Source organism: Lissotriton vulgaris, chromosome 3_1 (genome assembly GCF_964263255.1).
Source record: "Lissotriton vulgaris chromosome 3_1, aLisVul1.2, whole genome shotgun sequence".
In the NCBI taxonomy this organism is placed as follows: Eukaryota; Metazoa; Chordata; class Amphibia; order Caudata; family Salamandridae; genus Lissotriton; species Lissotriton vulgaris.
This window is the reverse complement of record NC_141689.1, coordinates 2,077,724,247-2,077,749,060: the sequence shown is the minus strand read 5'-3', so window position 1 is coordinate 2,077,749,060 and position 24,814 is coordinate 2,077,724,247. Positions and strand designations below refer to the sequence as shown.

Sequence of the window (24,814 nt, the reverse complement as noted above, 5' to 3'; positions counted from 1 at the left end):
AGAGACCTAGTATGTATGTTTCCCATGTGTGTTGCAGTTCCCCACCCACTCCCGCAGCCAAGGAGGCCGACACCGCTCACCAGTAAGCGTGCAGTGAGGGGCAGGACCAGAGCATGTGTAATAAGCCTGGTAAAGTGACCTATTAAACTGTTAATTTATTAAATACATTTTCTATTTATCATTTCTAATGGTTTTATTTATTCGTTAAAGCAATCTGCACCGTATATCCAGTGGTCCACTGTTTTTATGGGATATCTTGTTGGTTTTGTTTTCTCTCCAGAAGCGGTAGTGAGGAAATGCAGAGCATGATTTTACTTCCCAAGGCGAAACGACAACCAATACCCAAGGCGAAATGCAGCCTGATGTGAGGAGCTGAAGACGGACACTGAGATCCCCGAGCAGGACCTGGAAGTGCAGGTAAGTAATGCGACGTCAGGCAGCTGCAACCCATAATGTCTGGAAAGGCAAAAGACTTTCAGCCTGAATTTGCATCTTTTAAGCTGTGTGCGTTCTGCCACCACTGCATGCTGAGGTTGGCTCAGCCGCCAGCAGCCATGACATAAAGAATATCCTTCTAACAGCAGAACAGACTTGTACGTCTCTACGGGACGCATTTCCGAACGACCAATTACGATGCTGGATTCGGACAGCTGCTCTGAATCATGTCGTTCAACTCGAATCGGCAGTCGGAATCAGACATTGTTGGCCCGTAGTGGGCTCGCCTGCTCCCGGGCCCATGGGGGTACTCATGAGCCCACCCTTACCAGTCATGCACAGTGTGGCAGGCACCTGGGGGCCCAAGACATGGTGCCCAGTTTTGCCCAGCCTCCCCTTTCTTCAATGGGAGCCTACGCATTCGGTCGGGACATAGGCTTCCTTTGAAGTCAATGGAAGTCCAACTGAATCGTATCTGGAAGGATCTGGATGTATTGTAATTGGTCGGTCAGACTCTCCCAATCCGAGTCAGTCGAAATCCATTCCCAAACCGATTCGGTCGGAATAATTTCAAAACCACATCGGAATCGAGCCCTATATCTTTTGAATGACAATGATTTACTGTACAACAACAATCATCCAAGCAGATTAACCCCTTCACTACGGCGGCTATTCCGCCGCAGTGCTAAGGGGGTGGGGGGGCTGCGCGGCGGTCCCGTGCTCGTGACGGAACCGCTCAGTCACGGCACGCGGGTGAGCTGTGCTTGTGACGGAATGGTTCTGTCACGGCCCCGCCACTCAATAGAATGCGCCGCGCAGGCGCAGAAATCGCGCCGCGCAGGTGCGGCGAGCGGGACGTGACGGAACCGTTCTGTCACCAGCACAGCCCACCAGAGGCTCGTCACGGAACGGTTCCATCACGAGCATGGGAGTGGTTAAACAGCAAGGCGCATTTTCCATAGGTTTATGAATATTTTTTACATTGTGGAGTTTGTCTGCCAACATCATCCACAAGGAATGTTAGATTGTATTAGAGTGTTAGGGTCATATCACAAGCTCACTTCATTTCCATGGGTAAGACTACACCATGGTTCGGTATTTAGCGATTTCAGTATTAATGGATAATACATTGCAATCAATTTGGAGCTGTTGAGATTGCTCTCACTTTAAAAAAATGCAACTCTTTAGTTCTCATCTTGAGAAAAGTTCTTCCGAAATTGAAGAAGTTAAGTGCTTCAATAATTATTTTATACCAAAGTAGGTATTTCTCACAAACATTTTAATTTTCTTTTAGGCAAATTATTTTGAAATTGGATATGTAATAGGTGAACTATTACCCTCTTTATACTATCATAAACATTAATTTCAGCCCATTCCGAAATTGTTCTTCAAATCGTGACACGATGCCGTAACAATTTTTAAAAAAAATGAAAGAAACAGATTAATTACGTTTTGTTCTCTCTCTGCAGAAAGAATTTTGCACATCTAGAATTACACTGAAAGACAAACTGATTCTCTGAAAGAGGCAAAGATATAAATAAATAGAAGTCATTGTAAATAAATGAAAGTGTCTTACAGGTTTGTAACTTCTTTTAAACTTTGGTGTGCAGGTTGGCGGAGAGTTGGTGACAAGGGCATTCTCGATATCCTGGTCGAGTTGGTCCAGTTTCATGATAAGCAGCACCATGGAGTCCAATCGAGACCGATCCCTCCCTTCTCTTGCTTCCTGAATAACACAAATTTTTAGAAACATATTTTATTAAGGTGAAGGTGATGTACAGTATTGCATAGAAAGTTTGTACGATATAATAGAGCAATACTAGAATAAGAGGACAGACATGCACAATGAGATACAGTACACCTGTCATATAATATATTTCCGTAGTTTTGCATATATGCTACGGAGCGAGGTGAGGTAAGCGACACTTAACATAAATGAAAATCAAGAACCAAAATAAATCTAAACCTGGAATTGGAGTTGACGGTGGCATTGGTGTGCCAGTGATCTATTCCGCCTATTTTTCATGTGGTGCGGGGGGCCCCCTGTCAGAGGGGGCAGTGGTGGGGCCCAGATAGGTGCAAGCTAAATCCTCCACGGAAGACTAGCCCTCCGATATCAGGAGCAGGCTCCCCATGTCATCTATTAGGGGACAGTCTCAAAATATCAGCTCCCATGCCTATGTGTGGTCTGGGCTGTGGAACCCTTTTTGTCCTCTGGCCCTTAGCAGCACTCCCTCACTTGTGGCCCATCTGGAGAGTTCTCTGCTCCAACCATAGATTGTGGGACCCTTGGGTGATTTCTAATAGAGTATTATCTGGCGCCTACCAAGACGAGGGCTAAGGCCGGATTGGGAACCCTAAGCAGCCCTGGCAAGTTTGTCAGACCAACCCCTGGTGGGGTTGGGGTGAAGGGGGTAGGGGAGTGAAGGTTGAAGTATGAAGCACTGCTGTTTTTGTTACTGGGGGCGATATTGCAGCACTAATGCAAAACCGGTTCACAGTATCAAAAGTGGCCCCCACAACTGCAAAACCTGCCCCCACCCTTTCAACCTCCCGGGGAAATGCCCGATGTCAGCCAGGACTAGTCTAGCCCTGCCAGAGCTAGGTCGATGAACCTCAAGGAGATCCTATTAGTTTTAGACTTTGGAAAGAGATCCAGCATTACTGAATACCACAACATGACGCTTGAAAGATGAATTCCTGAAGGAAGGCATGGACATTGAGAAACACAGTCATTGAATTTTAAATACAATTACTGGTGTGATCGGGAATAGACATTGTCACACTTCGGCTATATCATGATCACCTGCCAGGCTCAGCACAGAGCCGCAGCTCCTTTTTATGTGCTTGGACGCAGCGGCCTCTCCTCCACTAATGCGGAGGAGAGTCGCCCCACTGCTTTTTAGCAGTGCAAAAAAGGGAAAAAAAAGATAATAACACAATATTATTATAATTTTATTTTTATTTTTCCATGCTGAAGACAGTTTTGGGGGTAGCGGGACATGGCTGTTGTAACAACCAGCAGGGGGAGGAGTGGTTGGTGCACTTAAGTGTGCATGATGATTTGCCCAGCTGTTTTGGGCCAGCCAAACAGTGATGCGCACTTAGCATGTTCTTCACCTGGCTTTATTGCACCGTCTAGGTAGAGATCATGCACAGGCTCGCACTCCCTCTTAGTGCCTAACGAGGTCGCATCAGACCCATCACAAAGCTGCTGTCTTGCTGGTGACAGCAGCATTGTGACTAGCTAAGGGAGCCTGTGTGCTTCTGTACTGCTAGAAAGAGACAAAGACAGAGGAGAGGCGGCGGCAGGCAGGTAAGTCATATTTTCATTTCTTTCTTTTTAATCCCCCTCTTCTTGTCTCCCAGGAAGCTGTAGTGGGGCGGGAGGGAGGAGGACAAGGAGGGGGTCTTTAAACAAATATACCTTACCTGCCAGCTGGCCGGCCTTCACCTCTCCTCCATCCTCTCCATCTTCTTTCTGGCTTCTGTACAAACAGGAAGCAGAAAGCACCCAGGGTCCCCTAAGCCAATCACAACGCTGCAATGCAATGTTGTGATTGGTCTAAGCACTGTGGTTTGACACTCAGACAGGGAGTCGAAGCCTGGGCATGTTCTCCACCCAGGCTGTAATGCAGCGTTATCATTTTATTTTTCCTTTACTGCAGTGCTGAAAGGCAGTGAGGCGATACTCCGACGCCTTAGCCGAGGTGCCCCCTCTACATATATTCTTGGAGTTAAAGGATGATTTTCAAAGGAAACAGCTTCAAATCAGTAAGCAGTGTTTGCTCCTTTGAGTCCTAAGCAATGCTGTTGAAATGTCATGCACTGATTTCCAGCGGTGACTGGTGTTCTTGGGCAAAAGGGGCGTTGCCCTGCCACCCTCAGGGAACAGGCAAAAACAGGGAAAATAAACACAGAGCACCTGAAAAGAAATTATTGCTCTGGGGCAGTGTGCTGAATCTCCTAGGTGAACTCTAGTGAACTTTGCAGATGTCCTACTGCTCAAGTAGAATGCCATGGATCAGGTTCCTATTGGGGAGCATAAGCAGCGTCCCTGGGAGGAGTTACAAAGCTCTATGCAAATCAATGGCTGGGGTGGGGCAGGCTGATGAGAACAAGGAGGGAGTGGGTGGCAACAATTTTTGATTATGACAGAGGGGCAGGTTGTAGGAAGGGTGCAGGGGCCTGTTCTCCTGGAAGTAACACATGTTTAATACTGCATTTAGTTTCACTTTCCCAAAAACATTATGGAGCTGTGCGCACAGAGTGCTCCTTATCTTGACTGTAGAGGCTCAAGAGAAGGAAGGAAGTAACGGTGGACAACAACTGCACTAGTGGACTAAGAGATAAGTGTGAAGTTAAGCCTCTGCATCAGGGGCATCGTCACACCCCTCCCCACCAACCGCCTCCTTGATTTAGCAGGTTGTAGGAAGGGTGCAGGGGCCTGTTCTCCTGGAAGTAACACATGTTTAATACTGCATTTAGTTTCACTTTCCCAAAAACATTATGGAGCTGTGCGCACAGAGTGCTCCTTATCTTGACTGTAGAGGCTCAAGAGAAGGAAGGAAGTAACGGTGGACAACAACTGCACTAGTGGACTAAGAGATAAGTGTGAAGTTAAGCCTCTGCATCAGGGGCATCGTCACACCCCTCCCCACCAACCGCCTCCTTGATTTAGTAGTTACAGAGGGAGTAGGGTTCTTGATGGGTCTCTTCTGTCTGCAGCTTGGCAGACAAAGGCTCATAATGATCTTGGAAAGGTGAGTGAAAGGAAGGATGGGTGGATAAATGGATGGATGGATAGTTGGATGAATGAGTGAGAGGATGGGTGTAAAAATGGAAGAGTGTAAGAGAGAGAGGATGTTTGAGAGAAAGGGAGGATGGATGGATGGATAGGTGAAAGGATGAATGGCTAGAGGAGTGAAAGGATGTATGGATCATAGAATGAGTGACAGGATGTATGGAGGGATGAGTAGAAGTGTAAAAGAATGGATGAGTTGATGAACGGAGGTAGTGAAAATATGGATGGATATGTGAAATGATGGATGAGTAAAAGGATGTATGTAAAGATGGATGAGAACAATGGGCGGATGAGTGAAAGGCAGGATAGATGAATGTCTGTATGAACAAATGGATGGATGAGTCAAATGGTGAATTAATGGATGGATGAATAGATGGATAGCTGGATGAGTGAGTGAAAGGATGGATGGCGAGTGAAAGGTAAATGGAGAGATGTATGAGTAGATGGATAGATGGATGGATGGATAGATGGATGGGATGATGGATGATAGATGGGGTAATGATGGATGACTGAGTGAAAGGGTGGATAGATGGATGAGCCAAAGGGAGGAAGCTGGATGGATGAATGGATGGAGTGAAAGGATGGATAGATGGGGCAAACGGTTGGATGAATAAGCAAAATAATGGATTGATGATTGAAAGGATGGATAAATGGATGGATGAAAGGGACAGGATAAGTGAAAGGATGGATTATTGAGTGGATGGATTGGTTTGATGGATGGATATTCCTGGATCACTGGCGGCTCTCTTTATGGGCTCACCAGCTAAATAACATCCTCCTTGTTTTGTGGCCCATTTTTATTTTATCAAGAGGTACAATAAAAAATAAAATGTAGACTCGCTTGCCGTCCAGCAACAAACTGAGGCAGCTAGTGACATTGTTTCATTTCTGACAGAGGTGCATGAATGTGCCAGCTGCATACCAGCACTTGAGCATGTCTGTGTGACTATGTGTGTGAATTAAAGTGAAATAGAGTCAGTGAAGAAGTAAGTCATAGTGATTGACAATGAGTGACAGTAAGGACGAGTATGTGTAAGAATGAATGTCTGTGAGTGAGGGAGAATGACTGATTGTAACTGAGTCTTACTTCGTGTGAGGCACAGTAAAAGGAAATAATTCAGAATGAGTAAAAACGAGTGGGACTAACTGAGACGGATTGGGGCAGATTAGAATGAGTGAGTGTGTGAATTAGTTAGACAGAGTGAGACTGAGAGAGTCAAAGTGAGACAGTACACTTAGGGGTCTATTTACAAAACGCCTGTCCACTGGAGCGTCACTTTTCTAAATGGTGATATAGGCCTCTCAATCATATTTATGAGGGAATGCAAACCCACCCTGCGTGACTTGCCTATCCTCATAGATATGGAGTAAGCCAAGGCAGATTAGAGCGCTGCATGTCTTACTCTGTGTCAAGGAAGCGTTCCATGGGTATTGCCGTGGGTGTTCCCACACAACACCCATGGATTTTGACACTGCCCCAGATGTACAAGGTCCCGTAAACCTGGGGCAGCCCCAAAACCTTATGCCTTCCCAGATCAGGCATAACGAGGAGACATGTTTTCATTTCTCTTACCTGTTTCCTCTTTCCATGTATGCTGCATTCTCAAATGAGAACAATGTTATGTTATGTTATGTTATGTTATTTGCATTTTAATGCGCACAGCTGCTCCAGCGAAGGAGCGTCCTGGCGCAGGGAAAGGTAAACACAACACAACACTAAATCCAGTAACAAAAAGCAGAAGCATTAAGAACAGGGAACATTTAAAACAGGAAGGTTTTCAAAGCCCTACGAAAGGATATTAAATCATTCAAGAGGCGGATTTCCAAGGGGAGCGCATTCCAGAGGGTTGCAGCTTTCACGCGGAAGGAGCGACCCCCCATCCGACTAAGTCTAAAACGGGGGACAACCACCAAGGCTTGTCCAAGGGATCGGAGTGAGCGGGTGGGAACGTAGGGAGAGAGCAGTTCGTTAAGAATCACGGGTGCCAACTCTCTAAGAATTTTAAAAAACCAGGCAAAGAGCCTTGAATTGGATTCGCTTGCTTATCGGGAGCCAGTGCAGGGACCTTAGAGTGTTAGAGGTGGGGCAGGTACGGGGCAAACCTACCACCGCCCTAGCCGCAGTGTTCTGGACTCGCTGTAAACGAAGAATCTCGGCTTGGTTCGCTCCTAAAAGGAGTGAACTGGCGTAGTCCAGCCGAGAGATAATCATTGCTTGAATGACCAGCTGTCTTGTAGGAGCATCAAAAAATCTGAGCAGGGGTCTTAGCCCGCGTAATACTCCAAAACAGCAGGCCGCCACTCTCTTCGTGTGAGTCACAAAGCTTAGCATGTGGTCAAGCCATACTCCCAGATTCCTGAGTTCCAGGACAGGGGCCGGCGCTGAACCCAGCTCCGGAGGCCACCATCCGTCCCCCCAGTGATCCGCTTCCCTTCCAACGATCATCACCTCCGTTTTTGTCGCGTTCAGCTGGAGACAGTTGTTATTCATCCAGCTGGCCACCTCTCTCAGACCACTTCGGAACCTGAGGGCATCCTGCTTGGCATCCCCGCTGATCGTAACCGCCAACTGAGTGTCGTCAGCATAGGAGACCATGGTTAGGCCCCATTGCCTGGCGACCTCAGCCAGCGGCTGCACGTACAGGTTGAAAAGCATAGGACTCAGCGAGGAGCCCTGAGGGACCCCCAGGTCCAAAGGATGGTACTTGGACTGAAATGGAGGGGTGGCAACGCAGAAGGAGCGATCACTGAGGAAGGAGCGGAACCACTGCAGAGCTGAGCCACAAATGCCAATGTCCTGCAGGCGGTGTAGCAGGATGCGATGGGAAACAGTGTCAAAGGCAGCGCTCAGGTCTAATAAAATAAGCGCTGCCGTTTGACCTGCATCGAGCACAGTCCGCAAATGCTCAACCATTGCCAGAAGGGCCGTCTCAGTGCTGTGGCCAGCACGAAACCCATTCTGCGTGGGATCCAGGACATTAACTTGGGTCATATGCTCCGTGAGGGCCAGATTTACATGGGCCTCCATGACCTTGGCCGGCCACGGGAGCAAAGATATAGGGCGGTAGTTTTCTGGTCTCAGCGGATCCAGAGATGGTTTTTTTAGGATCGGGGAAACCACCGCTTGCTTCCACTTGGCAGGGACCAGGCCGGAAGTCAGGGAGAGGTTAATTAGAGAGCATACTACTGTGCGTCCCTGAAAAGCAACATCCCTGAAAAGAGCAGAACTTACCGGGTCTGCAGGCGAGCCAGACTTGACTCGCAGGGCCCACTTAGCAAACTCCTCATTAGAAAGAGTGGGAAGGGAGTGCAGCGATGGACAGCTACTAGAGCCGCTCCAGGGAATCACTGGTGGCAGTGTGCTCGGAAACGCCTGGTAGATTTTCTTAACTTTGTCCAGAAAGAAAGTGGCTAGGGCTTCGCAGTGGGAGGTGGAACTGTCCAACTGTGGAGGAACTCTCTTTGCCATCAGGTCTTTTATGGTTGTAAAGATGGTTTTGGTAGGATTGGGGCTATTTCGGAATTCGGCTGCGTAAAACGCCGCCCGGGCCCTACATATAGCTCGATGGTAGAGCTTAACTAAGGCCAGGTAGATGGATTTCTTATCGGCATCATACGACTTACGCCACTCCCTTTCTGCCCGTCTACAAGAGGACTTCATTGCACGCAGCGCGCTGTCATACCAGGGGCTAGCCTGCCGGGGACTGGACTTACTGGAGATGATAGGTACCAGGAAGTCCAGCGCCCTGGTAATCCAGTTGCAGAACTGGTCATAGCCCGAGGTAACATTCAGCAGAGGACCTAGAGGCTCAGCAACCATAATGCGGTGAAGGTCCTCTAACCTGAGTTTGTTCCAGTGGCGTCGAGGTATCCGCAAAGGAGGTGGAATGGTGGGATTGGCAGGGAGGGGAAGCCAAGCAGACACCAGATAGTGGTCAGACCATATCACAGGATCGACCGCCACAATCTGGGCATCCGAGAGAGTCGTGAAAAACGGATCAAGAGTGTGGCCGGCCACGTGTGTAGGCTGAGAGACAAGCTGGATCAACTGCAAGGCCTCTAGGTCAGCCAAAAAACCACTGATGGCCAGAGACTCTAACCTATCGAAGTGGAGGTTTAGGTCGCCCAAGATCGAAAAAATTGCACAACCACTAGCCAATAGGCTCACAGCCTCCGGAAAGGCACCTCTAAAAGCTACATCGCTGCCTGGGGGGCGGTAAACAACCATCCCTGACAGCGAGAACTGAGGGCTAATGGTAACCTTAAACAACGCACTCTCGCATCCAGCAATCTGCAGGACCGTCCAGGTACATGTAAAGGCGGATTTGATAAATAGGGCGATACCTCCACCTCTAGAATGGCGGTTAGATCTAAAACATAAATAGCCCGGGGGACAGGCAAGATTGACTATAGCATCATCAGTGTCTTGCAGCCAGGTTTCAGTTAAAGCCAGCAGATCTGGTGTCTTATCCAAAATAAGATCAGCCACAGACAGATGGTGTTTCACTAGAGATCTGGTGTTAAGATTTAAAAATCGTAGACCAGATCCCAGGCTACCAGGCACCGAAAGGAGACCGGGAGGAGCTCGTGGAGCGAGGGAAGCAGCGAGCTCGCGAATGCCTACAGGCCGATCCAATGACCATCTATTGCAAGCACACTGACACGGGCCACACAGCGGATGGTAAGACGTGGCAGAGCAGCGTGGGAGAGTATCTCTGATGGCATGGAGCGAGGCACTGGAATAAGCAAACATCCTATCAAACCAACGGATAAGGGCATACGGTGATACACAAAAAAGATAAACCCCCGGCGTACCGCGCGTACTTGGCGCGGACGGGCGCAGACGGGCAGACTCTGGCTCGACTCCGGCGCGAGTCAGGCGCTACCGCTGCGCGTCACCGCAGCAATACCCCCATGGATCATTTTTTTGCAGGAAGGTTATCCTTCTTTTGCACAAACAATCCTGCCAACAACGCAGAACAAAGGTACCTGTGTTGGCACTAGGCACCAAATTGTGCGCTGGCGCTGGCAGAAAGGGTCCATATGATCCATTCCTGCCCTTTTGATTTGGCATAGAGCAACACAGCAAAATGACTTGTGGTGCTGCCCTACGCAAAATCTTTCTAAATGAGGTCCTTAGTGCACGAAAGTGTGAAAGAACCCTTCAAGAAGTAGCTCATTGGAATTTTAACCAAGGATTATGCCTCACCAATTTTAAAGGTCACCAGCCGGCACTGCTGATTTGGAGATATATTGGGTTAACTGAATTCACTTTACACACCACAGGTGCGTAAAAAGGTGCTGGGCTCTGAACAGACCAAGGACAGCCCATCCGAATGCAGCCATGTGACATGTTAAAAACATTTGCTCAAGCACTGACACAGTTTTACACCAACATTTGCTCCTAAAGACCTGTACCAATAAGCTATTTGTAGCAATACACAAGTACCAAAACTGCATTCTACACCCACCAGTTGAATCCGATGTTTGCACAGGTCGGTCAGTGAAAGTTTGCCTCACAGGGCTGCACATCTGTGTCACTGTGCAGTGTGTGGGTCGTTATGTGTTTGTGGTGTTTCTTAAAGTGCATGCCTTATGGGGCACAGTAATAATGATTTAAACAGAAAAAACTGACATCATTGAGATTTGCGCTTGCTATAGGTTGCTCGATCATTAAAACAAAGTAGGGGACCATTACCAATGATATGATTTTTGTTACATATGTATGAAAACAAAATAATTGATGATCATCTTTGGTGAATAATTCATGATGAGGCTCGATCAATAGTAATTTTTGGCATGTTGGTACATTAAAGGAATGTTTATTTTGTAAGGAATCGTTAAATGCTTGAAATAATATAAAGTTAAAAACCTGTAAGGAAGAATTAATAATATGCAGTAACTCTGCATAAAATGTTGGGCACATCGATTTCAAGACCTACCTTTCATTCAACACTTTCACTGTTTCGGTTGACTATGCAGAATGATAGCTTACTCATTACCTTTGCATTAGATTTTGAAAAGATGTTTTTCAGAATTGTTTCAGAATTCAAGAACCTGAAAGCTTTGTCTGACATAACCACTCCTTTACAAATATATTATGGAGCGTTGGCCTTTCACTTCATGTGATTCATATAGACCAGGAAACAATCAGCACACTCAATCTCATCTTTAAACATAGAGAATCGAAAAATCCCTCCAAAGAACTAATTATTTAAGAGCTCTTAAATATCCAATCACTAAACCCATTTTAAAGGAATCCAGGGCTTGATTTTAAAAGAATACATGAATGTGACCTAGTCAAACTGACAGAAAGACAGTCTGCACTCGAATGTTGGAATATATTAAACATAAAAAAACCTTTGCTCTGATGCACAGACCAGCTTCCATCATTGAAAAGGGCTGATTATACCCTAGTCTCACCCATGGATAAACTCAGAACATAATATGATTCTAAAGGAACGGTTGCTTTCAATCTGCTGCACATGTACACAATGCTGTTCAACACCCAAGGTTAATGACCAGACTTTAGAATGTACTCAAGGACAAATCCTTGGTTTGATAGACCCATTCTTGGCAAACTAAAACCAGTCAACATACACCTCTGTCCCACATAACCTAAATCCTGGTGTTCCTTAAGGCTCAACTGCCTCACTCCTTCTTTTCAACATCTACATTACACCTCTAACTTGGAAATGTCAACCATTGTTGTTTGTTACAAATCAGCAGACGACACACACTTGACATCCTGGAGGCTGGCAACACTCAATTTCTATCAAACATTGGATGACTGCTAACCATTTAAAGCTCAGCTTGGATAAACATCAACCCTCATTTTTAAATACTGACCACCTGCATATTAAGGGTGGTGCCTGTCCTACATCTGCAGGCTCCCCAATGAGCAGTCTAGGAAACATCATATATTGGACCTCACTGTGAAACCCTAAATATATTATGAAGTGAAATCTTCTAATAATATCCTAGAACCCAAAGATGCCTCTCCCTCACCTAGGTTATTCTAACAAAGTCCAGGCATGTTTTTCTACTCTACTGCATGGTTTATGCAAACAGGATATTTATGGGACATCCAAAATGTCTAATAAACAAATTACTTTGGGACCTGACCCCAGCTGGCAGGCTGCCCCTACATCTCAAACCCTAAAATTACATTGTACTTGCCCTTTCACCTGCACACTGGTTTCTAGTTTTATGATGGCTCACTTTAAGCATATTAATCACAGCGCACTGAGTACTCCCAGGAAACAGACCAAGGATTCTCCCAGGGAGAAACATCCACTCCAACACCTTTTCACAAATTAAAGTGCCACACTTTAACAAATATAAGACTGGGAGTTCATTGATTCTCAGTTCAGGTAGTAAACTCTGGAAGGTCATCTCTATAACTCCTCCCCCCACGCATAGAAATTACAAAACGATCTGGTCGTCTTGAGGGCTGTAGAATCAAGGCTCTTCAAGCTTCAGACCACAAGGTGATCATTAATGTGTTCATAAAACAACTCCATTCGACCACTTAAACATTCAAACATTCTAGAGAATATGCCACTCCAAACAACCACAGCTTGAAACATACCTACACTTAAAGGATGGATGGTAAAGCTATCCTGACGCTCTATATTAAGATTTCAAACTGAAACTAAAAGGTAGCACACCCATCATACGAGGATTGATTGATACTGTTAGTGTATGTAAATACTGCAAGGAGCACCTGTATTCATTCTCACAAGCCACATAAATGTGCATGACTACTAGCAGTTACAAGTTCTCGCTGACTTAACCATTTGTCCGAGCCTCACACACCACACACAAATGCATTACATTTAAAAATTCATGCCTCCTGATCCTTTTACTCGATTTTTATAATTTGAGTGTCTTTTTGCTTGATACATTTTTCTTTATTCTTCTAAATTGGATTCACTGTTTTATTATGTTGTGTTCTTTAGTTAAATGCTGTTTAGTCATGCTTGACCATACACACTTCTCTGGGGAATTGCCAGCTGATGATGCCACAACTAGGAGGGAATGAGCGTAGTACTTTTGTTGGTATTCACATAACTTTTTCAGGTAGTGCCCAACTTTGAAAACACGCGAGATGTGCACCAACTCAAGACAGATGTCAGTTAGATTTTTTGGGTGGCAGTGGGTTTAAGGGAGAGGTGAGCAATAGCGTTTTTCTACGAAGAAAAACATTTTCACTATGAAGAAAATAAGGCTAATTTTATAAAAGGACATTTGTAATGTATTTGCAAATACAGAATTCGTCTCCTATTGAGAAATCCGCATGAGTAAATGTTGCATACTTGAGTAAGGTAGGAGTCTAAAATGTACATGTGCGCCAAACTCTAAATAACCCTAAAGGACCATTCTGTGAGTATTTGTATGCCCCTTTCTCTTTTGTTGTGCTAGTACATAAGTCCTAGAGGCTAGTTTTGAAATCAAATGTGATCCTATACACACCCTGCTGGAGCAATGAGGAACAACACGTTGAAAATGCTGCAGCAATGTTCGCACTGTAAATATATATTCCGGTTTTTAAGGTATATTGAAGAAATTTGTTCCTAGTTAGATTTTTTATATTTCATCAAAATAGCTTCGTGAGTTTACACAGTAGTCACAAATTAACACAGAATATATTTGTGTAGTTCCAAATTACTGAATTTCCTGCCTTAAATTCCCAGTGGTATCGACCTTGGGGGTACACCTAAATGTTGGCAAACAATAGTTGCCTTTTAGGAAACTGGCTAATGTACTTTTCTCTAAAACAGAGAGACTTTATAAGACTACCCAGCGCCTGCAAATTGTTGAACTATTTGCAAATTGTCTCTAAATGAATGTTGTTTCCATACTGCTTTTTATATGTATATATTAAATTACCATGGGGTCACATATTTTAGTATTCCTTATAACTTCACTAGTATGCCAACATTAATCAAGTCGATTTTATGACACTATATCCAAGATATTCTAAAGCTTTGCACCATTACCAAGTTAAGCAAAAAAAGATATTAGCATTTATTTTTTGGTGCAAGTAGTATTTTAACTCTGTGCTTTGTGCTGCATTGTGTTGCTTTGTGACAGAGTTACATTACTGGGGAATTATTGGAGAGATCAGCACAACCACCCAGCCAGAGGCTTAGACACAAGCCCTATCTAAGATTGCTAGACCAGGTTCTGCATGAGAAATAAACATCTCCTCAGAACAGACAGTCACAAGGGGAAATGTGTTCATTTCTCAAAAAACCCACACATTGCATACACCAAATTCCGCGTTTTCCTAGGAACAGGAATTTTTGCTGGAAGTGTATTCTTCCAGTACAGTCCCTATGATAGACAGCACACACTCACCTTTACACTATTATGAGAAGCTGTGTAGTGCAAGGCAGCCTAAATAGAACACTGGTGAAGGGAACAGCAGCAGCAGGCCATTCTTAGTAGATATGACTCCTGGGTCTTTCTCCTACTTGCATAATGCAGCACAGAAACCTTTGTTGATGCTCTGCATTGCATGAAAACTAGTACACCCCCCATGCTGCAGCTTGTGACTAAACTTAACTAAGGCACTGCAGTGTCATCATTTAATGCATCCATGAACCATCAATAACAATGCCAACTCTCCTGTGTGCACTCATTGGAGCGTGGATATGAGGTCCAAGGGTGGTGTCCTACACACCATAGTAAAAAGCTGAATACACAGGGCAAGGGCAGTCATCTCGCTACAATGCCATCTTATTTTTTTAGCAGCAGTATCAGCCTATTGCTGTTCCACGCACATATTTAATAATATTGTCCCTGTTCTTTTTTTTGTGTTCAAAATATGTTATTGAATTTTATAATTGGAGTTTAACAAGACAAAAAAGACTACCAAATTAGGTACTTATACAGAATCATTAATAATATTAACAATGGAATAAGAGTACCTATATACAAGAATAAAACACGTCTAAATATATAATGAATAGGAAATGTAATTTTAAATGAAAGAAAAGGAAATAAGGAGAAATATAAATTATCATCTATTCAAACATTAAGAGTAGAGCTACTATTAATAACTATAATACATGTAATAAATATAGAAATAAACAAAGCAGTAACAAAATAATGGATTAATAATGGGTAGATACATAGCTATCAATGGGTTCCCAAAATCCATGATACACAGAGTTTTTATGAGTAATACCAGATAAAGATGAACTAGCACCTCTTCTAGTAATTACTATCCATGACCACCATGTATGTACTGATAATGAGGAAGAATCTATCCAATTAGCCGTAATAGATTTAAAGGCTGCAAGAATACGAAAATCAAAAAGTTTGGATTCTAGAACTGACATATTTATAGGAAGAATAGCAGATCTACAAATCAAAGTTGTATATGAAATTATTTCAGAAAAATTGAAAATACACATGATCAGCCACGGAAAATATTTTGGCATGGAGTATACAATCTTGATTTATTAAAGAAATCGGCCTATAATTTGAAACATCAGTGGAATCTTTGTTAGGTTTTGGAGGAACAACAATTAATGCTTCTGTGAATGAATCAGCAGTTCATCCTAGTGCGCTAAAAGAAGTGAAAAGCTGGAGCAGGTTTTGTGCAAGATATGGAGAAAACACCTTATAAAATTCTACCAGGATTCCATATGGTCCAGGTGATTTATTGATTTTGAGGGATTTTATAGCCAATTCAATTTCTTCCAAAGTAATTGGGGAATCTAGCTTGTGTTTGACTGATTGTGGTATTTTCTGCAAACCACAATTATGCAAAAAACTATCAAATCCACAACGAGTCTACCGAAGGAGGTTTATTATATAAAGAGTCATAATAAGTTAAAAATTAATTAACTATATCCTTATGAGATTAGGCCACCTTACCATCAACACCATGGATCGTAGTGAGATGAGTCTTATCTGCTTTTATACGTAAATAGTTTGCCAAAAATGTACCCGATCTTTTAGCATTAAAAGAAAATCTGTCCTTATTATTGGAAAGCTGTATACCCGCATGTCTACTTAAAATGGAATTGAATTCATAACAGAGTTTTTGTAGTTGTAGTTTGTATGTAATATCATTAGACAAAATAAATAATCTTTCTAATGTAGGAATTTGTTTGCCTAATTCCTTAATTTTAATATAAAAAGATTGGTTTTCGTGAGCCATTATGGAAATAGCAACACCTCTCATTTAAGCTATAAATGCGTCCCACCGTGTTATTAAGGACACAGAATCTTCAGTAAAAATAATCCTGAAGTGCAGACAACAGTTTTGGTGTGGTCTTTTCATTAAGAACAGCATGAGTCTTCATAGCCATCTGGATTGAGTGAAAAGAGTAGGGGTAAATTGAAAAACAGCAGAAATAAGAGCATGGTCAGTATTATTTATACTATGTATTAATGGAGTAGAAATTGACTGAAATAATTGTCAGGAGACTAATAAATAATCCAGTCATGTATATGAATTAAATGGATTTGAGAAAAAGTAAAACATTTTTCAGTTGGGTAATGTAATCACCAAATATGAACTAATTTAGTTGTTTTAAAATAAGATTTTAAAGTAAAAAAAGCTTTAAGTGGGTTGTTATTGTTATTGTTATTGTTATTGTTATTAAAAATTTGTAAAGCACACATACGCCCGAGGGCTTCTTGGCGCTGGAAAGATAAAAAACATAACAGAGGGTGAGTCTGCCGGGAGCGTTATTTCAAGTAGGCTTTTGTGAAGAGGTGAGTCTTGAATGCCTTTCTGAAGGCAAGGAGGTCTCTACTCTGTCTGAGGGCTAGTGGCAGAGAATTCCATAGGGTAGCTGCTAGGAAGTGGAAGCCGCTGCCGCCTTGTCGTTTTTTCTTAAAGCGCGGTACTTCAAGAAGGTCTTTGTGGGCTGATCTAAGGTTCCGTGAGGGAACGTATCTTCCGATCAGCTGTCTGATGAATAGAGGTCCCTTGCCTTGCAGAGCCTTAAAGATGATACATCCGGCTTTGAATTCAGCTCTTTGAGCCACGGGTAGCCATTGCAGGCTCTCCATGCCTGGTTTGATCGATTCCCATTTGGGTACTTTGCAGATCAGCCTGGCGGCCTGATTCTGTAAGTACTGCAGTCTTCTAAGTTGTCCTACAGGTAGGCCAAGGTATAGGCCGTTTGAGAAGTCGATGTGGGAGAGGACTAGGGCCATGACCACCTGAATTAAGGCGGAGGGAGTGAGGAAATGGGCGATTTTCCTAATTTTCCTCAATTGGAAAAATCCAGAAGAAACCACGGTTCCAATTTGGGATCTTAGCGAGAGGTCCTCGTTGATGGTTATCCCCAGACTTTTTACAGTCAAAGATTTCTTAGGGGGGAGGCCCATATCAATAGGCCAGAAGTTGGGGCTCCAACTGATTTCGCTCTTGCCGGGCAGGATCAACTCAGTTTTCCCTGGGTTTAATTTAAGGTGATTTGAGGACATCCAACTCTGGATTAGAGTCATAGTGGCTTGGAAGTCCTCCACCGCATTTGGGGAGTTAAGAATGAAAACGAGCTGCAAGTCATCTGCATAATTATATACAGTGACTTTGTGCTTTCTCAGAGCGAAGAGAAGGGGCCGCATGTATAGGTTGAATAACAAGGGGGATAATGAAGAGCCTTGGGGCACCCCACAGAAAGACTTGATTTTGGCACCAGAAAAGGAGCCTAAGCAGACAGACTGAGTACGTTCGGAGATGAACGATTTCAGCCAGGCTAGGGCAGAGTCTCTGAGACCCGCCTGTTCGACACGGTTGACCAGGATGGAATAGTCAACCGTGTCGAATGCGGCGGACAGGTCAAGAAGTACTAGGGCCTGATGAAGGTTATTATCAGCGTTGGACCTCAAGGTGTTCTGGACGGCCAATATTACTGCCTCGGTGGAGTGACCAGGCCGGAAACCTGCTTGGTTGGGTTGGAGGTATTCCGATTCCTCCATGAAGTTAGAGAGGCAGTTGGTAACATGCGCCTCCAGCATTTTCGATAGGAAGGGCAGCAAGGATATGGGCCGATAGTTCGTGAGGTCCAGCGGATCGATACCGGGTTTCTTGGTGAGGGGAATCAATAGGGCCTGCTTGAAGCTGCTCGGCACTATCCCTGAAGTGAGAGAGTCGTTGAGCAAGGGTATCATGCTGTTGGGTAAGGCTCGACCAATTTCTTTCATGATTTGAGGGGGGCAGACATCCTTGGGGGAGCCTGATTTGACTCTGGACAGTAGTACCGAGAAAGTTTTCAAATCGATAAGGGGAAAAGAATGTAAAGTTGAGGGATTAAAATAGATGTCATCCACAGGAGCGCAGGCTGGAAGTGTGGAGATGTTCTGTTTAATCATTAAGATCTTATCGCGGAAGAAGTCATTCAGGGAGTTGCATAGCGCTTGTGTGGGAACTACCGGGGGGGAAGTTCTATCGTCATTGCAAAGGTCGTTCATTATCCTGAAGATTTCTTTTGACTTATTGGTGGAGTGTAGGATTTTGGATGAGTAATAGGTAGTTTTATGGTTTAGTAGGGTTTTTTGGTATGTCTTCCTGGCTGAGCAGTATGTGGCCCTGGCCAGAGGGCAGTACTGGGAGCGCCAGGATCTTTCCTTTTGCCTCACTTCCAGTTTCAGTTTTTTTAGTTCAGGTGTGAACCATTTGTGTGCGTCCGGTCTCCTAGAACTGCTGAGATGCGTAGGAGGGGCATAGATGTTAATCGCTGCAGTAAGCCATTCATTGAACCGGCCATCGGCCTCCTCCACATTGGAGCTGTCGAGGGGAGGGGAGTCACCCAGAAAGTTAAGGAAGGCTGGCATATCCATAGAGGTCCATTTCCTAATGGTTTTGCTAGTTTGTAGCTTAAAGTGGGTAGTCTTGTCTAACTGGAAGGAGAAACTTATGCTGTGGTGATCAGACCAACAGCAAGGTTTGATGTCTATTGCGGATAGTGACACGTTCAGAGACCAGATTTGGTCGAGGCTATGGCCCTTCTGGTGAGTCTCAGTGTGGATGTGTTGTGTCAGGTTGAGATCACAGAAAAGTTCACTCATCTCTGCAGCCTGGGGGTCCAATGATAAGTTATCAAACCAAAAGTTTAAATCTCCAACCAGAAGTAGTTTAGGATGGTTAGTGACCAACGGTGCCAGTAGCTGAGCTAGAGTGGACGGGAATGTGGCCATGGTTTGGGGAGGGCGATATAGTAGGACCAGTACAAGTGAGCCATTGGGAGTATCTATTTTGGCGACTAAGTTTTCAGTGTTAGGTAGAGGCAGAGAGGGGAGCTGTCTAAGTTGGAATTTTTTATTGACGATTATAGCTGCTCCTCCCCCAGTTTTTCCGCCTGGGCGGAGTGCTGATAGAATGTAGTAGTCTGCGGGTAGGGCAGCTAAAATGTCCGGTAATGAGTCCGGAGTGAGCCAAGTCTCTGTCAATAGCAGCATGTCAGGTTGTTTATCCATGAGTAGCAGAAAAATATCTGATTGGTGTTTAATCATGGAGCGGGTATTGAGATATATACACCTGAACGTGTAGGTAGAGCAGGGTGTGGTCGTGAGCATGGAGTACTCAGGAACAGGGGCATTTGTAAGGGTGGCGAGGTTGCCTATGCCTAAGTGAGATATGCGTTTCGCCGCGTTATGGGGAACCGGTGGACACTTCGTGGCGGTTGGGCGCAGCGCTAGTAGTTCAGCAGGCGTATAAGTATGGTAGCCCACAGAGTCCCTGGCCCCTGGTCCCGGACGCTCGCGGACGAGCGCAGACGAGCTTGCCTTAAGCGCGCCTTCGGCGCGCAAACGGCGCTCCCGCTGCGCTCGTCCGCTGCGCTTCCTACCAAGACACATGATAAATAGTGGAAGTTCTGGGCGTAGGAGGGGGCGTGGCCACTCGAGGGGGAGTGTCCGTGACGCGCCTCGCCCTCGTGGATCGGCGACCAAAGAAGAATGAGGGGTTACGTTGCAGCGAGTGTCCGCTGTTTAGGCTGCCAAGAGTGCAGTAAGTGAGATTGCTAGTTTTAAAATCAGACACAGTATCACACAATTGAAATAAAATGGGTTCTTAGCTCTCCCGGCTTCCGCCTCAGGAGTATGTTGTTTAGCGCTACGCCAGGGCACTGGGCGCGCTATTTATGCAGCTAGGGGGCGTGGCCACTCGAGGGGGCGTGTCCGTGACGCGCCTCGCCCTCGTGGATCGGCGACCAAAGAAGAATGAGGGATTACGTTGCAGCGGGTGTCCGCTGTTTAGGCTGCCAAGAGTGCAGTAAGTGAGATTGCTAGTTTTAAAATCAGACACAGTATCACACAATTGAAATAAAATGGGTTCTTAGCTCTCCCGGCTTCCGCCTCAGGAGTATGTTGTTTAGCGCGACGCCAGGGCACTGGGCGCGCTATTTCTGCAGCTAGGGGGCGTGGCCACTCGAGGGGGCGTGTCCGTGATGCGCCTCGCCCTCGTGGATCGGCGACCAAAGAAGAATGAGGGGTTACGTTGCAGCGAGTGTCCGCTGTTTAGGCTGCAAAGAGTGCAGTAAGTGAGATTGCTAGTTTTAAAATCAGACACAGTATAGTAAGTGGGTGATATTTAAACTGTGATGATGTATCTAACAATGTATCACATATTAAATTAAAATCTCCTCCTATAATGAGTGTAACATTACCTAGTTTGAGTACCTCTGTGGTAAATAGGGACCAGAATTTGGGTTCATCGCTTGGCGGTCCATAAACATTAATTAAGTAAATAGGTGTGATATTCAATTTAATTTTAACAGTAACCTTCTGTATCTGAAAATGTACTCAGAATTTGAACATGTAATTTAAAAAAAAAAGAATAGCTACTACTTTTTTCTTATTAATTACAGGTGAAGAAACTATAATACCAACCCATTTCTTCTGCATACATATTAAAGTTTTACCATCAATATGCATCTCCTGTAACAAACAAATGTCAGCTTTGTGGCTTCCTAAATATTCTAACATTTTAACATGTTTAACGGGATGTCTGCAACCTTTGACATTCAAAGAGACAATTTTAATATGATTGAAATTAGCCATATGTAAATAGAAAAATCAACAGGAGAGGATAGAACAATTGAAGATAGCACATCAGAAGTAGCCAACATGAAAACATAACTAGAATTGCAGACACACATGACCAAGAATAGTATGCTGAAAAATAGAAACGCCCATATAGCAATCTGAAAAACAAGGGCAATTTAGGCTGACAAAAAAAGAAAGCCAATAAAAATGATCCAAAGAAATGCATAAATATTTAAGTATTCGTAGAATTTGTTTCCATGGACATCGATGAGTGTTGATTCAAGATAGAAAGCAAATGTTCTGGTTGTTGAAAGGATTTCGAAATGCCATCTTTTCAGACTCTCATAGTAGAAGGATCGAAAAAACCATATTTGAAGCCTAAGGAGAATAGCCGTGGTCTCAGTTCAGTAAATTCTTTACGTATTTGAACAGATTCCTTGGCAAAGTCTTGGTGTATGAAGATCTTATTTCCATTTACCAATAAAGACAGAATTACTCTAGCTGCTCTCCCAATCATCACAAAATGGTTGCGGCGTAGAACTTTGAATATCGTCTGTCGCAGTTTGCTATGACGAGGGTTTCTGTGAGAAGGAATTCTATGAGCTTTGTCTATTTGGAATTTTTCAGAAAATTGCAGTTTTAATAGATTTGGCAGCAATTTTTCTAAATGTTGCCTATAATCATTTCCTTCCACATATTCTGGTAGATTATAAATACGAAGGTTGTATTGACGGTTATGGTTTTCTAAATCCAACAATAACTGATTAATTGGTGACATTTTTGCCACCATGAGTGTAAAGCTATGCATTTTATGATATCTCGGAGTTTAATTGAATTATCCGAAATTTTCATTGAGAGACTATCCATGGCTTTATGAATATTTTTAACTTCCAATGCAATAGAGTCGGTATTTTGACATACTGCTTGTAATTCCTCTAACAAAGTGGACAGAGAAGGCTTATTTGAGTCCACAATCTTTGATTTCACTGACAGGTGGTAGTGAAATTTTTTGCGCTTGTTATTCCCTGTAGAATTGGTTTTTCCCTCCATTTTATTGAATTAAAACCAAGCAAATAATTTTTCCACAAAGTCAAAATATGGATATGAAAAATAGAAATATTCACCAAGTAGAGAAAAGTGCAGCAGCTAAAACTGATTTTGAGAGTGGTTCCAGGCCTCCAGCCTTGCCCTTTCCTGGCAGTAGAGCTCCGCTTTCCTGAGAGATATTCCAGCTACGTAAGGGCAAAGCAGCCAGTGAGAGCAGCAACCAAGAAAATCCCCTCAAAGTGACGTACCGATTCCTCAAAGCCTGCCAAAGTGAAGTGCTTTATAAGATATGCAACACTCTGCCAAAAAGGTATTTAATTGAAGCCCTAATCGTTACATGAATCACTGATAATAAAACAGACTAAAACGCTCCTCAGCGGGAGGCAGCCATGTTGGTCTGCACAGTTGCGCGCCTCTCATATTGTTCCTGTTCTAACATACCAGTTTGGATATGTCAGGATGAACCTGGATTTTACTCTGATGGTGAACTTAAGTTGTTTTGAATGCACAATTGTCGTCAGGCCTGCTGTAACTTCATCAAACCTCTACAGCATGCTGCGCCTGGTGTGGTTCTGCAGCAAAGCCTTCCTCCAATTAAAATACCATCATACTTACTGCCAAAGTCAAACCTGCCTCGCCAGGAGGGAGTGATGGGAGGTCTCTGGTGAGAGATTTTGCGGATGGCATTGTCCTGCAAATTCCCACAGATGCTGCTACGATGTGCTTGTCAACTTCTTTCAACCTATTGCTGGGGCCTCTTTCTTCACAAAATAATCAAAATGGTCACCAAGCAGAAGAGAGGCTGACTTCCTTTTGGGTGATTTACAATCTGGCTTTCTCCCTTGGCTGACATGGCCAGGCTGGACGTCGGGGTGGTTGTTTCAAACTGCAGACTGATGGAAGGTGGTACTTTTGGGGCTGCCTGAGCTCTCTGCTGCATTTGACACCCTAGATGACCACATTTTGATTAATCAACCACAATATATTTCTGGCGTCTCTTCCACCCTTTCTTGCCTCTCAGACTGCTCTGGGTTTTGGCTCTGGTGGTGGAATCAGTCTGTGGAGAACTGTAGGAAACACCCATTCACTGAACCATTTAATGTCACTATGACACACATTTAATGATTCCTTTGGCTGACAGTGTCGATTCACGGGTGGATACCCTTTGTATTTGAAGTTAGGTTCGGATGCAAGATAAATAACTTGTCCTTAATTCTGGAAAAACAGAATTTATTTTGGTTAGCTCCAAGGCCATGATTCGACAATAGACGTTTTCACATAAATCAACGGCCATATGAGAACTCTCTATAAGGTCAAAACTGTGGGTTTGTTTAAGATTGTAATTTGACTTTGGAAGGTCATGCAAACTGTGTAACTAAAATCTATAACTTTCATAGTAAAGTTTTATCTAAATAAATACCGTTTTTGTCCCAAGAAAGATGAGCTACCATTGTGTGAGCTAAAGAAAGTGTAATATTTGACTACTGCTGCAGACACCCGATAGCCTTACATTCCGGCCTAATTTCCTGGTCTAGCTGATTGAGAATCCAGAATGGATGCCTATATTCCTTTCTGACCAATGATGTCGATGATGAAGGAGTGGATGGTTGACCCTCCCTTTAAGTGAAGAACCACTAAAGACAGACTTTATAGGGTCTCCGCAATTTGATGGTGGACCAGCACTCCCATCGACCTTAGTAAATCTGATAATCTCTTTCAATTCAAGAGGCTTTAACTCTCTGGCATTGCCAGTGCTTAGCTGCTAATGGGTTAGGTGCACCTTAAACATGATTTTTGACTTGACATGAAAGAATTGCTCAGATGAGTGAGCTGGGTCAAGTGCTTTCAAACCTACATTGATACCACCAGTGTCACTGATTTGCAGGAAGGGATTACTGTCTCACTGTACTGGGTCGAACAGTCAGAACATTGTCCTTGATGCTCGCTCATGCACGGGCCCGAAAGAAAGTTTGTCAAGTACTTTTGGCTCAAAACCACATTAACTATGGCTGCTACATGGTTCACTCCATGGTTCATTCTGCAGCAGATCTCTGGTGAATAAATTATGTTGTACACCAGCCTAAAGGGGTGTGTCAAAGACTGAATTTGACAAGTATATTGCTAAAGAAAGAATACATCTCTTCTTATAGTTGATTATCAATCGCCCAGCTTCAAAGAAATATTGCTCAGAATTCGAAATGATATTGAGCATTGCACGTGAGGCTCATTGAAGACAAACACAGACCAGTAATGGATCATTGATGATGGTTGGATGACGCAATCTCTGCTTTGTCAGGGCTTCTCACAAACCATCATCAAAGTCAGATGAACACTGTCCCATGCCCGACACTGAGCAACACTTCTAGTGGAATGAAATAACTGTGGTAAGAAAGACAATTTCTAGAAAATGAGTTGCCTGATGGAAATCCAGACCAATTTAACTATTTTGCATGATCCAGTACCCCTGCAAAAGATGCGGCTAGAAGTAATGATGCATTGCATAGGACTCAA

General features: G+C 44.0%; 1 protein-coding gene across 1 annotated transcript in view; it reads right to left on the bottom strand.

Moving 5' to 3' along the window:
- The window catches only part of DLC1 (DLC1 Rho GTPase activating protein), a 1,582,515-nt gene that overhangs the window by 1,048,127 nt on the left and 509,574 nt on the right, over nt 1-24,814 (bottom strand). The window contains exon 3 of the mRNA XM_086962607.1: nt 2,012-2,161. Within this exon, the coding sequence (XP_086818733.1) occupies nt 2,012-2,161 (150 nt within the window). The remainder of the gene's footprint in view (nt 1-2,011; nt 2,162-24,814) is intronic.